General features: G+C 42.9%; 1 protein-coding gene across 1 annotated transcript; it reads left to right on the forward strand.

Moving 5' to 3' along the window:
* Positions 1 to 6,279: 6,279 nt before the first annotated feature.
* l3mbtl2 (L3MBTL histone methyl-lysine binding protein 2) lies at positions 6,280 to 15,242 on the forward strand (the record flags this gene model as incomplete). Its single annotated transcript, XM_079237446.1, has 17 exons — positions 6,280 to 6,630; positions 6,750 to 6,867; positions 7,059 to 7,192; positions 9,470 to 9,545; positions 9,855 to 9,934; positions 10,254 to 10,371; positions 11,243 to 11,377; positions 11,488 to 11,576; positions 12,078 to 12,324; positions 12,637 to 12,707; positions 12,872 to 12,976; positions 13,160 to 13,307; positions 13,484 to 13,566; positions 13,716 to 13,950; positions 14,182 to 14,244; positions 14,380 to 14,544; positions 14,638 to 15,242. The coding sequence occupies 17 exons, from the start codon at positions 6,280 to 6,282 to the stop codon at positions 15,021 to 15,023; spliced, it is 2,604 nt and encodes an 867-aa protein (XP_079093572.1). The 3' UTR covers positions 15,024 to 15,242.
* Between the last annotated feature and the right edge of the window lie 54 nt (positions 15,243 to 15,296).

Raw genomic sequence — 15,296 nt, forward strand, 5'->3', positions numbered from 1 at the left:
CAAAGATTAAAGTTGGATTACATTCAACAGTTACTTTGAATGCAAGTAATCTAATTGCTTATCTGCGTTGCAGCCAGTAACGTTAACTTTAGAAAAAGCACAAATAAACTATGGGAGCAGTAGACCATGGTGGATTCAAACATTGAAAACTGTATGCATAACTGGAAAGACTTGTTGGAACTTCAATCCTCGATAACTGACTCAACCACATATTAAAAAGAACCAATCATCTCTGCCTTATTTTTGATTTGTTTGCTTTCTCTTAGGCAAAATGGTGACTGCATGCATACATTTACAACTCCATAATATCATACACTTTTCTCAGCCAGTCTTGGTGTTGACTCTGCTTGTAAGTTGGCTCCCTCAGTCAAAAGAAAAAATGCTCCCCCTGTGTTGTTCTTGCACCAAAACAGCTGTCAGCCTTTACTCAGTCACTTGTTGTTGAGTATTTGTGCTGCATTAAAAAGTACATTTGCTCCTCGAGTCTCAACTTCATTATTTCTCTTATGGGTCACACTGAATAAAACCTCCAGCATGTGTTCAAAATCATCCCATAGTCTTTTAGGCTTCCTACTGGAAAGCAGTAGCCTGTTTTGAAAAACCAACATTTTCTTCTAAACCTTCATGAGCTTACATATACTGGAGATGAAACTGGGCCACAGCTATTCATTCATTGTGTCATTCAGAAAACAATAATGGGAATATGTGTATTGCGTTGTTGTTTTTCATTACTGCACCATTGCAGCAACTGAAACAAGTATGTCATGAGAATGTCTGTGCTTTCTAACCTTTTTTTCAGCAATACAGAAAGATTGTATTTTTCAAAACTTCCTCTGTACTACAATTCAGAATACAGTTTTGTTAAATGTGTTTTGGCTACTTAGTATTCCTAATGTCTGTCAAGTGGGACAAGAACCAATTGTAAAAGAATAAAAAACAAATGTGTTTGCTGTGGGAAATATTCAGTAAAGGACTGTCTTTCTAAATCTGTTGGATTCAGGCCTTTTGGGGATACATGTAAATTATCAAATGTCCTACGAGGAATGTGGTCGGAAAACCTGGGCTTCTATCACTGTGGGTTACCACCACAAATCCATCATCTTTAATAAGTGCACTCAATGGACATGTTTTAAAGCAAGAATGCACATCTTTCCAAGCGATAAATGGTCTTCGAATTAAACAGGTTGCAGGTTTCATGAACAAAAAAAACTTCTTCAAATCCATAAATTTTCTCCAGGACATGGCAACAAGGCCCCCACAGGTCATAAGTCCATCTTGGTGAAGAGGAAAACGTTCGTTGCTAACAGACAGTTTTTAGCACTGGTAGGTTGGTTTTAACATTTACATAAGTTTGTCACATTCAATGATCTGCTTTTAAACGTGTGATTCCACCTGCATGAAAAAAACTGATATGAAGCCTTCACCAAACCTGCATCATTGCACATCAGTGAATCACGCCGCTTGACAACAGGTCCAGGTGCATACCTTATACTCAGACTCAAACCCAGGTGGGTGTCATGCCCAGTCACAGGCCCATGGCTAGATTAACCCACTAGGGGGCCCCAAGGCAAACAACTACTCTGCCTCCAACTCTGTCAGTAATCATCATTACTTTATACATTATAAATTCATGCAATGATGAAGAAAGGTATTTAGAGCCTGTTTGTACAGGGTCTAAACATATGATGATATTTCATATTGAGTCATGCCTGCCCCTTGTTAAGGTCCCTTCCATTGCAGTTGTTATTGTGCTTAGATTAAAAAGAATGGATGAAAAAGGCTTCCAATGCGGCACAGAAAGAAACATGATAAATATAATTGAAATCTCCATAAATGCAAAAGGTTGAAACAATGATTGAAGCTTCAGAGGCTCATAAATCACCAAAGATAAACAAATATGCATTCAAGCTAATTCAGTCCGACCAAAGGACACACTGTGAGCCTGAGGCCTTCAATGTCCTGCAGTAGTTGCCACCTCTACCATGTCAGTAAACTAGCCATAAGGAACCCCACATACACTTTTGGGGGTTGGTATACAAACATAAAGACTTATTTTAATCAAGTGGCCCATGCCTATCACGGTAAGCCAACAATGGGTCACTGTCAAATACCAAAAATTAAGATTGAAGACATTTTTACAGGTCACAGGAAAAGCACAGGTGTAAATAACTTACATTAATGATGTCTGAATTCCATTTAGCTGCTTCAGTTTCACTGTCTTTGTATTGTGCATATTAGGACACATGAATACAACAGATCCATCATTAATGTCATTACACTTTTCTTCCAACATATTGTGTGGGAAAAAAAAGCCTTTACTAACTGTGATAAAGGCCCAATCAGTTTTTCTAAGCTGATCCTAATTGAGAACACAGTTTAGCTCTTATTTTGACAAACATTACTGAGGTTAACATGTCTTGAACAACATAAATGTGCATCGTTGGATTAAATTCAGCCGTTGCCATAGTGTTGATCTCTGTATTGATAGGCCTGTCAAGCTGTGGATGGCAGTATCCAATTCTTTGTTTTGGATTTGGATTTGCACCACATATTGTGCTTGTAATCAGAAACTGCAGCGAGGACAACAAGATAAAACTTCTAAATCCCCCAAAAGGTTGCAGTGTTTGTTATACACTGTAGTTTGAACATATTGGATGAAACAAGCAACAGGTTTTGGATTTTTCTCTTGCTTTTCGTATAACCCAGTAGTGACGCTAAACATGTAAAGTTTGTCCTGAGGGCGGCCAAAGTAAAAGTCTTTTGGTTATTTACTGTAAGTATAAAGAGTTCATCTTCTGGTGAACACGAGTTTTGAGATTTGATTTTGGCTACTGCATGTTCGATTTTGCAAGATGGGGAAATGTTGGACTAAGGTGCAACAAGAGGAAAGGTCAGGGGGTTACCAAAAATATTAGGATGCATCTTCTGAGGATGATTACTATCCACAGTAGATTGAACTGAATCAAAACCCTGTCATTACATTATGGTTTAGTATGATAAACAGGTTGTTCGAGGTTGTTAAAGTTTTCTGTATCTGCTCTTTTGATTTGTATAATATTATTTTACAGGGCAAATATTTTCAGAAGATGTTTGTGGTTGTCGCGGATGCTAAAACCCGGGCATGGGAGGAGTTCGGGGAGGCCATGGAGAAGGACTTTCGGTTGGCCTCAAGGAGGTTCTGGCAAACCATCCGGCGGCTCAGGAAGGGAAAGCAGGGCCTACCCCAAGCTGTTCTCAGCGGGGGGAACTGCTGACCCGGACTGTGGACATCGTCGGGCGGTGGAAAGAGCACTTTGAGGAACTCCTAAACCCGGCCAACATGTCCCCTGGAGAGGGGGCAGTGCCTGAAGTCCTTGGGGTGGATGCACCTATATCCCTGGCAGAGGTCACTAAGGTAGTCAAAAAGCTCCTTGGTGGCAAGGCGCCGGGGGTGGATGAGATCCGCCCTGAGATGCTGAAAGCGCTGGACACTGTTGGGCACCTTTGCAGTGTCGCATGGGGGTTGGGAACAGTGCCCATGGACTGGCAGACCGGGGTGGTGGTTCCCATCTTCAAGAAGGGGGACCGGAGAGTGTGCTCGAACTATCGTGGCATCACACTGCTCAGCCTCCCGGGAAAAGCTTATGCCAGGGTGCTGGAAAGGAGGCTCCGACCGATTGTCGAACCTCAGATTCAAGACGAACAGTGCGGATTCCGTCCTGGCCGTGGAACAGTGGACCAGCTCTTTACCCTCGCAAGACTACTGGAGGGGTCCTGGGAGTTCGCCCAACCAGTCTACATGTGCTTTGTAGACCTGGAGAAGGCTTTCGACCGGGTCCCTCAGGGGTTTTTGTGGGGGGTGCTGCGGGAGTATGGGGTGCCGGACCCGTTGGCACGGGCCATCCGGTCTCTGTACGCCTGCAGTAGGAGCTGTGTTCGTATCCTCGGTAATAAGTCAGACATGTTCCCGGTGAGTGTTGGCCTCCGCCAGGGCTGCCCTTTATCACCGGTCCTGTTCGTGACCTTCATGGACAGGATATCTAGGCGCAGCCAGAGGGCAGAGAAGATCCGGTTCGGGAGTCTCGGGATCGCCTCTCTGCTGTTCGCGGATGATGTGGTCCTGTTTGCCTCCTCGGACCGTGACCTCCAGCATTCACTGGGGCGTTTTGCAGTCGAGTGTGAAGCAGCAGGGTTGAGAGTTAGCACCTCCAAATCTGAGGCCATGGTGCTCTGCCGGAAACCGGTGGATTGCTCCCTCCAGGTGGGGACAAACTGCCTAACCCAAGCGAAGGAGTTCAAGTATCTCGGGGTCTTGTTCACGAGTGAGGGTATGGTGGAGCGGGAGATCGACAGGCGGATCGGTGCGGCTGCAGGTGTAAAACAGGCGCTGTACCGGTTCGTCTTGGTGAAGAGGGAGCTGAGCCGGAAGGCAAAGCTCTCCATTTACTGGTCGGTCTACGTTCCAAACCTCACCTATGGCCACGAACTCTGGATCGTGACCGAAAGAACGAGGTCTCGGATACAAACGGCCGAAATGAGCTTCCTCCGTAGGGTGGCCGGGCTCAACCTTAGAGATAGGGTAAGGAGCTCGGACATCAGGAGGGAGCTTGGAGTCGAGCCGCTGCTCCTTCGTGTCGAAAGGAGTCAGCTGAGGTGGTTCGGGCATCTAGTCAGGATGCCTCCTGGACGCCTTCCATTAGAGGTTTTCCAGGCACGTCCAACTGGTAGGAGACCCCGGGGAAGACCAAGGACACGCTGGAGGGATTATATCTCCCGGCTGGCCTTGGAACGCCTCGGGTCCCCCAGAATGAGCTGGAAAGTGTTGCGGGTGAAAGAGAAGCCTGGGTCGGCCTGCTGAACCTACTGCCACCGCGACCCGACCCCGGATAAGCGGTTGAAAATGGATGGATGGATGTAAATGTTTAGACAAAGGCTGTCATAAAATATTGTTGGAGTACTACACGTTCTGTATACCCCAAGTATATTAATATAACAGTAAAATCTCCACTGATACAGTATTACATGCTTAAATAAATATGAATAAGAAGCTAAGATTGCTGATACCGTCTGATACACATGCCGACATGTGAATAAAGGGAATATTGGCACTTTAGCTGTCAGAAGTGTAGTGAAGTAAGTCCCACAACATTTCCCTGAGATGTAGTGGATGGAAGTTAGAAAGTGGCATGTGAAGAAAATACTGAAAGTACAAGTAGAACATTGTACTTCAATACATTCTTTCGTAAATTTTCATCGTTAATTTCCAGCACGGTTTATTTGAAATTAGGAGATCTGACTACTGCTCACTTCCAATCTGCTAAAACCTCAACTCCCATAATGCCCTCTTCTTGCGCGAGAAGTAAGCTGACGATGACGTCAAAGGTAGGCGACCATACAGGTGGGGCTAACCAAAGAACCAACCTACCGTTACCAAGAAGATACAACTTACAACTTATATCCCATAGTTTTGCATTTGATCGAACATTTACATTAGGGCCTAGATTAGTATTCTATATTTAAGTAGCCATTCAAAGTAATAACACGTTTCATAATAGCACAAACGTGCTGTTAGCACTACTAGCATTTATCGTTAGCTTGTATGTAGAGTAGCATTTTGACCAGCTTGTTTATCAATCTGTTGGCTGTGACAATTCGCTCAAAACAGTGAGTTTGACAGCATAATTCATGTTAAAGTGATATTTCGCATGTTACGTGTAGTAATGACGTTACTGTGTGTGCACTTATTATTTAACAAATGTCTCCCAGTTCTGATTTGTAGAAGTTTGACTTGAAAGAATGTTTCAATGTCTCATGTAGATATTTTGATGGTTAGACTGTGATCACATTTGCATATTGTTTATGGCCGACAATGTTAACAGATGAAAAGATGTAGAGCATTTAAAGACTTTCTAAAGTAGATTTAATAGCCAGGCACCGGTTTTCTTCATCAATCATTTCAGCATGAATTCCTGTATCACTTAATGCAGCATGTTAGACCAAGAAATCTTAGATCAAGAATCAGCATATATATCTCAACTGGCATCCAGCTCTGCCTGTGTCTGCTCTTTCTGACCAGTGTTTAGAATAGGTTTTTTTTTTACCTTAAAGCCAATGTTACGGAATGTATGTTCGGTAGTAGAATTTGAAAATTGTCTCCTACTTGTAACACTCAATCATCACTTTCTTCTGCAGCGCTCAAAGAATACCACCCGGCAGCTCAAAAGAAGAAAGGATGCATCGGTTGTAGATCCTGCTTTGTACTCTGAGGTATTGGTGGTCTACTCGTGAGCGGACCACGGGATGCCGTACCACTGTGTGGCTTATGGATGCGGCAAAACTGCGGAAGATGGGGTAAGGCTGTTTAGATTCCCCAAGGACCCTGTGGAGTTTCGCAAGTGGGAGAAGCAGGTCCAGCGCACACGCATCCAGTGGGTCGCCACACCTAACTCTCACCTCTGCAGCAAGCATTTTGGCAAGGAGTACTTTGAGCCCAGACCACCCACAGCAGCTCTGACTCTGAAGCTGGGAGCTGTTCCTACTGTGTTCGTCCGTCCGCACTGTTTCTCCTGCAATGGAGTGGGCTGCAGTCACTGCCTGCCCGCCATCCAACGTCGAGGCATTACTGCTGAACCAAGAGAGTGTACCACAAGTGTGAGTAGTTATTACCTTGGTTCACTGCAGAGAGAGAGAGTCTGAGAGCTCTCCTTGTTGTTTACATTTACGCAGTAAAGTATCTTTCACATATTCCATTCTCCATGTTCTACTCACAGGCAGAAAATAATGAAACAGCATCCATACAGTTAGATGATACTGATGGAGGAGGGGACAAAGATCGTCTGACAGGAGAAGGGATGAAGCGGGGGGTAAAAAACAAAGAAGAACGACCAGGTGAGATGCAAATGAGGAACAAGAGAGAACAAGAGTTGAGAGACTAAATGTAAATGTTCTGTCTGTTCATTTAAATGCCACTTTAACCATCTTAAAGAGCTTAAAGAAGTGTTGGAAGTTGTCCACAAAACACTTTAATGAATATAAATCCTATATGTACTTATTGTGTATTTATTTATTTATCTTTACAGTGGTTTGTGAGTTGTGTGGCACCACCGGCAGTTTTAGCACCTTCTTTTCAAAGACCAAGCGTTTCTGCAGTTTATCCTGTTCACGTTCTTATTCATCAAACTCCAAGAAGTCCTCCATACTGGCACGACTGCAGGTGACAACATCTTTTAGTTTATCTTTGACCGAAGAGAAAAAGTTTGTACTTGTTTGCAGCTACCCATCCAGATTATTATCTCTGCCAGTAGAATCATGCGAACGTTCACATGTGTGTACCTCTGTCTCTGTCCATGGAATCTTGCATTTGGTAGACGCAAACTGCATAATCATTTTTGGGTGGCCAGTTATGGGTGCATGCTCAAGGACCTCTCATGGTTGTGTTGATTCACACTTACACAAAATATATTTTATTGCCTGTGTCATACATCCATTGACTACCTGCTGACTCCTCACCCACTACTCTTGGCCGGCCACGTGTGATAACACAGCGGAGTGCATCGTCACCACTAGCCGCTGCTACGCAGACAGCTTGGTTAGTTTACGTTTGTTTCTGGATTGGATTTTATGACGAGTCTTATGCAACGACTTCGAGCCGATTGCCGGCATTCATCCTTGTTTGTTTTGGCAGAGATCTGCACTCTAACAAATGGACCTTTCTAGTTATTAATTTGTTGAGTTTTACACACAGAGCTGGAAAGTACAATCACTTGTACAGATTACCACTAGGTGACACCAATGGAGCAGTTGTAGTTAATGGCTTTGCATAATTAAATAATTACAATAACTTTTCTGAAGTTTGGCATTATGGTCACTGTACACATTTTTCCGAAGAGAAGTTCTCCTCAAACATTTTTCTTTGCGTCAGTGGTTGTCTGCTGTGTGTACTAAATCTGTATCTGACAGTTAGTTAGTCATAGGGTACAACGTTCGTATCCAGTGTGAGTGTTGTTTTCTAATTCCATTGCTTCACAAATAATTTGTAATACAGAAAGTTGGTAGATTTTTAACATACTGCCCTTCTTTCACTGTTGTCTTTCCTAGTAGCACTACTGGCCCTGTTGTTCCCGTTTCTGTCAGAGCGTAAACCAGAGGCCTAAAAAAATATAATAATAATAATAATAATAATAATAAAGCCTCTCTGTCCCTCCGTTATCAGGTCGAAGTTCGGCACAGCCAATCTTTTGCTTTTGTAAGCAGCCTCCATCAGAAAATCTACAGTATAAGCATGTACATGTACAATACATGTAACTGTATTTGGAATTATTTCAATACTATTTTTTTCCCCACCGCCTCGATGATTGATGATTGGTTTTAGCGGTGCAAAGTGTCCGCAGCACTGACTTAAAGGAACATTGGAGACTTGAGTTTTCAGTACTGAAAAGCATCCGGATTAAACCATGTTTGGGGTATTTGTGATTGCTATTGCTTCCTTACTCAGCCAAAATGGTTTGAAAAATCATCTTATTCCATTCTTCGACTATCCCATGAGACAAATAAAAGCTGTAGTTGAAGCTATGTGATGTTTCACTGAGAGACGGATTCAGATCAAGACTGGATCTGAATCCATCATAAAAAAACAAGAAGTATTTCCCCAAAATTCAACATGAGATAACTAATAGCTCCAAGAGACCAGTACACCAAATGTATGCATTTGTTGGTGTATATGTATATTTATATTTTCATAACTAAGAGTTATGAACACATGGTGGCAGTATTTCACCAAAGAAAAGTAAAATCCCCATTGGAGAAAAAAGGGGAAGAAAAAGAGCCGGAAGTCCTTTTTGACAACAGACTAAAGTTGTTGTTGTGGAACATTTTAAACACCAACTGTGGCTCTCGAAAAATTGCAGAGAATTTTTTTTGCTTTTCCTGACAAATCATTGAATTGATTGATTTATTATCTTTGGTTGATTTCTCGATAATGAAAACCATTCTTAGTTGCAGCCCAATGCCAAACCTTCTGATCATGTAATTATATGTAATTGTAGAAGTAATTTGTTGTGTGTGTGTTTTGTATGTCTCTTGCATTGTCAGGCTGGATTACATGATTATACAGATTTCTGATATTCTCGGATGTTAGTTTGTTTATTCTGCAATGAAGGGAAAAAATGTTGCCACGATTTTTTTTCAGTGAGAAGTTTTGTAGGGACACAGGTTGTCTGTGAATTAATTTTACCCCCAAGGAGTTTTATTTTTGACTAATTCATTTTGGCATTTTAAAGATACTAGTTTTCACTTTCAGAATATTGCTGTTTAACTATGAATACAGAACTAATTTAGTACAGACACGGGTGTTTCTTTGCCAGTGTTCTCTTTGCTTATCCCCAATTTCCTTGTCAAGCATATGCCTAAATGTGGTGCAACTTGCTTCAGGTGGTGACAATGTGGCCACAAAAAAAGAGGACTTTGTGTTTCTTTTTGTTTCTCTCTTCAGGGAAGGCCCCCCTCAAAAAAAGCCACAGTGCTGAACAAGGTGAACAAACCCCCTCCAGCCTCGACAACACAGAATGGTGAGACCACTGAACACAACAAATCAAAATTACTTAATTGCCGTACAAAGTCAGATTTCAAGGAGTATCTATATTTGAGGCATATGAAGTCCGCTGTGTACATGAACATGTCTTCATACAAGGCACTAGGTCTGAAATGGGCCATACGATTTTGTGGTTGACCATTTATTTATCCTGCAAAGACCAACTTTACAGTTGTTTATTCCGGAATATTACAAGCTGCATACTGTACATGTACTCACATGTACACAAACATCTCACAGAATCTGACTTCAGCTGTATGATTCCTCTTCTCTCTCCATCCTGTAGCATTGGCTGCATGTTTTGAATGGGGCGCCTACCTGGAGAAGGAAACCTCTCTGGCTGCATCGGTGTCCTGTTTCAGACATGTGAGTCCTATCTGTGAAGTGTCATTAGAAAACATGTTTCTGATTTGCCTCTAGTGTTATTTTAGGGACAATCATGCCTATTTATGTAAAAACATAGACTTGCATACAAACAGCCTTTGAAACAGCATTTTCACCAGCATGAAAAAAAAACAGTCCATCATATAAAGAAAAGCATACATCGCTAAATAATCCGATAAACATGAGAAGTAAACTCTGAGCAGTCTTGAGAATAACTCTTGAGACTCCTGGGTAATGTATGAAAGTGTAAAAATCCTCACACTGATGATCCGTAAGGAAACCTCTGACCTCCCACCTGCAGGTTCCCCTGTGTGCCCAGTGGGATGACATCACTCTGGGGATGAAGGTAGAGGTCCTGAACACAAACGCAGTGCTGCCGAGTAAAGTCTACTGGATTGCTACTGTCATCCAGATTGCGGGTGTGTACATCTGTCTGAATTTGAGCAGCTGTTGCATTTTTTTTTCTTATTTGTTACAAATCTGAATGCTTTTCCATAGAGATTTTGTCCCCTACTTAGCGCTATGAATCAGTTTTTCCATGAGTGGGCCTCCACTTTCTGGATCTCGTAGATGCATGTGCATGTGCGCATACGGTTGAAGCGATACACATTCCTGCCAATGATTTCGCACTATTTCACTACTCTACAGCATCTATCATGCCACGTTACGCTGCATTGCAGCAGCAAAGGTATAAAAGGAGAAGACAAAGACTGCTAGCAAGTACCCATGGATGTAAATAATCATGGATTTAAAATAACTTAAAATTTAGCGTTGCAAATGTGTTATAAGGAAGGAAATGCATTCAACACATTTGCCGGACACATTACTTTGTACTGTCATCCTCTGATGTGAATATCCACAGCAAATTTTAGTGTAGTGTGCCAATTTCTCAGGAGGTAAAGCAGGTCATCCACTAATCTTACTAAAATGTAATGTAATGTAATGTAATCGGCCGTTCGATCCCCGCCTAATCCAGTCTGCATGTGGAAGTGTCCTTTGCTCGTAAATTGGTGTGTAAATGAGAAATAATATTAGATTTGGATGGCAGCCTCTGCCATCAGTGTGTGAATGTTGCGCTTTGAGTAGCCGGAAAACTAGAATATAAATGCAAGTCCATTCCGTACCACGGTGTTGGACAGACATAATGACCAACTAACAGTGTCACCCTTAGGTCATGCTGTCTGGGAGCGAAACATTCATGGAACTCACCAAACCTAAAACTGCATGTTGATTGCAATTCATCGTTTGTCCGAAACTGACTCGTGTCTTCCTTCCATCCCGTATCTCCAGGATACAAAGCCCTGTTGAGATACGAAGGCTTTGAACACGACAACAGCCAAGATTTTTGGGTCAGCCTCGTATCGGGGGAGGTGAACCCGATTGGATGGAGCGCCATGACAAGCAAACTGCTGGTGCCACCACAAGGTGAGTGTTCACACTTTAAGATTAGAAAAAAAACATGGAGGGCTTTATTAAAATTTGATGAGGATTTTTCAATAGCTCATGTTCTACTTTGACAAACGGTGTGTCCATAGATGTGAAGCAGAACATCCCAGATTGGAAAGAGTATCTGATGTTGAAGCTTGTGGGGAACCACACTCTACCTGTTGACTTCTACCTGAAGGTAAAACTGAATGCTGAATAATTTGACTCCTACATGGTAACCCATCTGTCTTGTACAACATGAGCGTGTTTTAATTATACTTAATGAATTAATCTCTGGGCTGCATGGTGGTGCAGTGGCTAGCACTGCCCCCTCACAGCAAGAGGGGCCGGGGTCTGATCCCCGATCCCAGGCGGTCCTTCTGTGTGGAGTTTGCACGGCCTCCCCGTGGCAGTATGGGTTCTCTCCGGTTTCCTCCCACAGTCCAAAGACATGGAGCTCAGGTTAATTGGAGACTCTAAATTGATCGTAGGTGTGAATGTGAGTGTGAATGGTTGTATGTCTCTATATGTGTGCCCTGCGATAAACTGGCAACCTGTCCAGGCCGTGTAACCTGCCTTCACCCAATGTCAGCTGGGATTGGCTCCAGCGCCCTGCGAACCTAAATAGGATAAGCGGTTTTGATAATGGAATGGAATTAATCTCTGTCCCCTTGCCGTCCTTGGTCTGTCCTCTCTGTAGTTGGCAGAAAGCATGAAAAACTCTTTCAAAACGGGTATGCGCGTGGAGGTGGTGGACCCCAAACATGTGAGTCGGACTCGCCTGGCCATCGTAGAATCCATTACTGGTGGCCGTTTGCGGCTTGTGTACGAAGACCAAAGTGACGCCGCCGAAAATACCCTCTCTGATTTCTGGTGCCACATGTGGAGTCCCCTCTTGCACCAAATAGGCTGGTCCAAAAAAGTGGGTCATGTTATTAGAGCACCTGGTAGGTCAATGATTTAGTTTTTTACCATACATATGATTGATGGCGTGCAATATAGACAGAAACACAGAATAAATTACATAAGTAAAAGAACAAAAACGGCAACATACTCTTGTATAAGTCGCAAGAGAAACAAAATACATGGAAATTTGGAGAAAGAGAGTGGTACAAACCAGCTGAGCAGTCAGCAGTTAAAACCTTAAGAATGCAGGAAGACTAAACCTCCAAACACACACATTTCACGCTTGTCTTGAACTAAAGCTTTTAACTTTAAGATGTGTGTTTACATGGCAATTAAACATTCTTTTATTATAGCAAACGGTGTGGAAGCTGCTTCCAGCGTCTGGAAGGGTACCTGTGACAGCTCATTCCTGCTCTTTAAGAAGGTAAGGAAAATGTCATTGCTCAAGAAATAATTCAGAAATAACAATGCAGCTTGAATAGAACATGTTAAGTCGAATAAGTAAGAAGAGTCATTAGTTTGATCACATATTACTAATAGAATATGTAATAGAAACCACTCAACCACTCACCCCTGTGTGATCTGCAGCCCAGGTTTGTTTACATGGAAGGAGGTTTCTTTGAGGAAGGAATGAAGTTGGAGGCCATTGACCCTCTTAACCTGGGAAGCATCTGTGTGGCCACTGTACACAAGGTAAGACTGCTGTTTTTGGTGGTTTGGTGTGTCATGTTTGTCTAACCTTGTTTAAGCCTAATCAGACAGACCAGACTGAATATTGAATTAGGTGGTTATTAATTGGATTGCATTGACACACTAACTCCTATATTGTTAGCGCTTTCTTTCTAATGTGCCTCTGCTGCCCTCCACTCCTCCCAGGTGCTGTTTGATGGCTACCTGATGGTGGGTATCGATGGCACCATATCGAACAACGGCTCCGATTGGTTTTGTTACCACGCCTCATCTCATGCCATCCTTCCTGTAGACTTCTGTAAAAAGAATAACATCCCTCTCACGGTACCTCAAGGTAAATATGAACCTGCCTCTCCATTCTGCTTCAGCTCACACTTGTACACTTTTTGCTGGTACTAGTTTGCTTTATCATCCGTTTCTAGAAAGGTGTTGTCTATTGAAGCTGGGGTAAAAAACTAAAGCAGTACACTGTTAATGAAGATAAGTCCTGGTTTCTCTGTGTCTTGGCAGGATATGACTCTCAGACCTTCACCTGGGACAAATACCTGAAGGAGACCAGCGCTAAAGCTACACCGGCACGACTGTTTAATGCCGTAAGACAGGAAGTCCAAACCTTGTATAGCATTTGTGCTCTCTGTTTATCAACTAATGTGATCACAGCCTCAGTTTGTTTGCCTGAGTCAGAACGTTGTATTTGATACAAAAAGAAGCTTCATCAAACAGCATTTGTCTATTTCTTCAGGACTACCCGGGCCACAGCTTCTCCCCCAACATGAAGCTGGAGGCGGTGGACTTGATGGAGCCGCGCCTGGTGTGTGTGGCCACCGTGAAGCGCTACGTGGGCCGCCTGCTGCTTATCCACTTTGATGGCTGGGAGGATGAGTTTGACCAGTGGATCGACCATCAGTCCCCAGACATCTACCCCGTCGGCTGGTGCGACCTCATGCGCTACCAGCTCCAGCCTCCCCCAGGACTCGGTAAAAGCCCCATTCAATAAAAATACCCGTAGTTGGAAATCTAAGCCAGTTTACTGTGATGGAGGTGTTTCCATCAAGTGATGGAATCAAAGACCAAATGGGGCAGAACACTCTCCAGTTTGCCTCTCTAACTTGTAGTCTACCACTGTCACAGCGTGACTAGTGGTTAGCGGTGTGTGGATGATTTTGACACTCTATAAAGGTAACAGGTATTTTAATTCTGTTTTCCAGTTGATTTGGAAAACCAGCCGACACAGAATAAGAAATACAAGGCCCTTGCATATGGGAAAAGAAGTAAGTTTTGACTTGTATGTGGAGTCCTGTGTCTTGACACAGAAAACAGATTCACATTTAGTAGTTTCTTACATCTGATAGTTAAACAACTATCTATATAACTATATAACATTCATCTCCTTTTGTTTTCAATAGGAAGGAAATATGCAAAGAAGAGGCTCTCTCAGCACCAAGTTAAAGATGATGCTGGTCAGCAACCTGAGGTTGGTGGCACGGCCGGTCCTCCAGTGCTAGAAGACCACATTATTCCTGCAAAGGTGCCTCTCATCAAGCCCAAGACCGAGTCAGAGGAGCCTGAAAGTAAGTGGACAGACTTGTCCAACATTATGCTCACTTTTTCAAATTTTTGTGAGACCGTTTTGGTAATTTGGTGACATAATTCTGTCTCCGTAGTCTTTGCAGTGCAGGTGAAAGTGGAGGAGGTGGAGATGGAGACCCCCATTGAACCTCCAGACAACCCTCAACAAGTCTCTCTTGGTATAATCAAACAGGAGAAGGGAGGGGAGCCGAGTAAGTCAGGACGAAATCAGTCACCGGGGCAGAGCAGCACAGAAAACGTAGCACATGAAAAGAAGAAGCCAAGTGAACCGGCAGCAGAAATAAGTGAAGAGTATAAATCATTGGAAGAGAGCTTTAGTGGTGAGAGCAACATGGAGCAGAGCGGAAACAAGCTGAGCCAAGGAGATAACGTTGAAATTTCAGAGAGCAACACAGAGCAGGACACAACAGGGGAGGCTGCAGGAATGGAGACAAGACGAGTATGTCTGCTTAAAGAATGAAGAGGACAACTGGATGAGTGACGAGATTGGGCTTAGACTGTAGATACAATGAATAGCTATTGATGAAAATACACTGGCCATGAATAGTATTAGAAATTAAAAATAATTTCAATAAAAATCCTTAATTGACCTTGAAATCATGACTGCGTGCAGCAACCTCGTTTTCTCCATGTTGACAAGTTCTCAGATCAAACCTGTAAATATGAATTTTGGGTTGGTATAGCAGACAAATGTTTGTTGTAATGTTTTATTGTTTCCTGTTTTATATCCAGA

The sequence above is a fragment of the Taurulus bubalis genome (assembly GCF_910589615.1).
Source record: "Taurulus bubalis genome assembly, chromosome: 2".
Classification (NCBI taxonomy): domain Eukaryota; kingdom Metazoa; phylum Chordata; class Actinopteri; order Perciformes; family Cottidae; genus Taurulus; species Taurulus bubalis.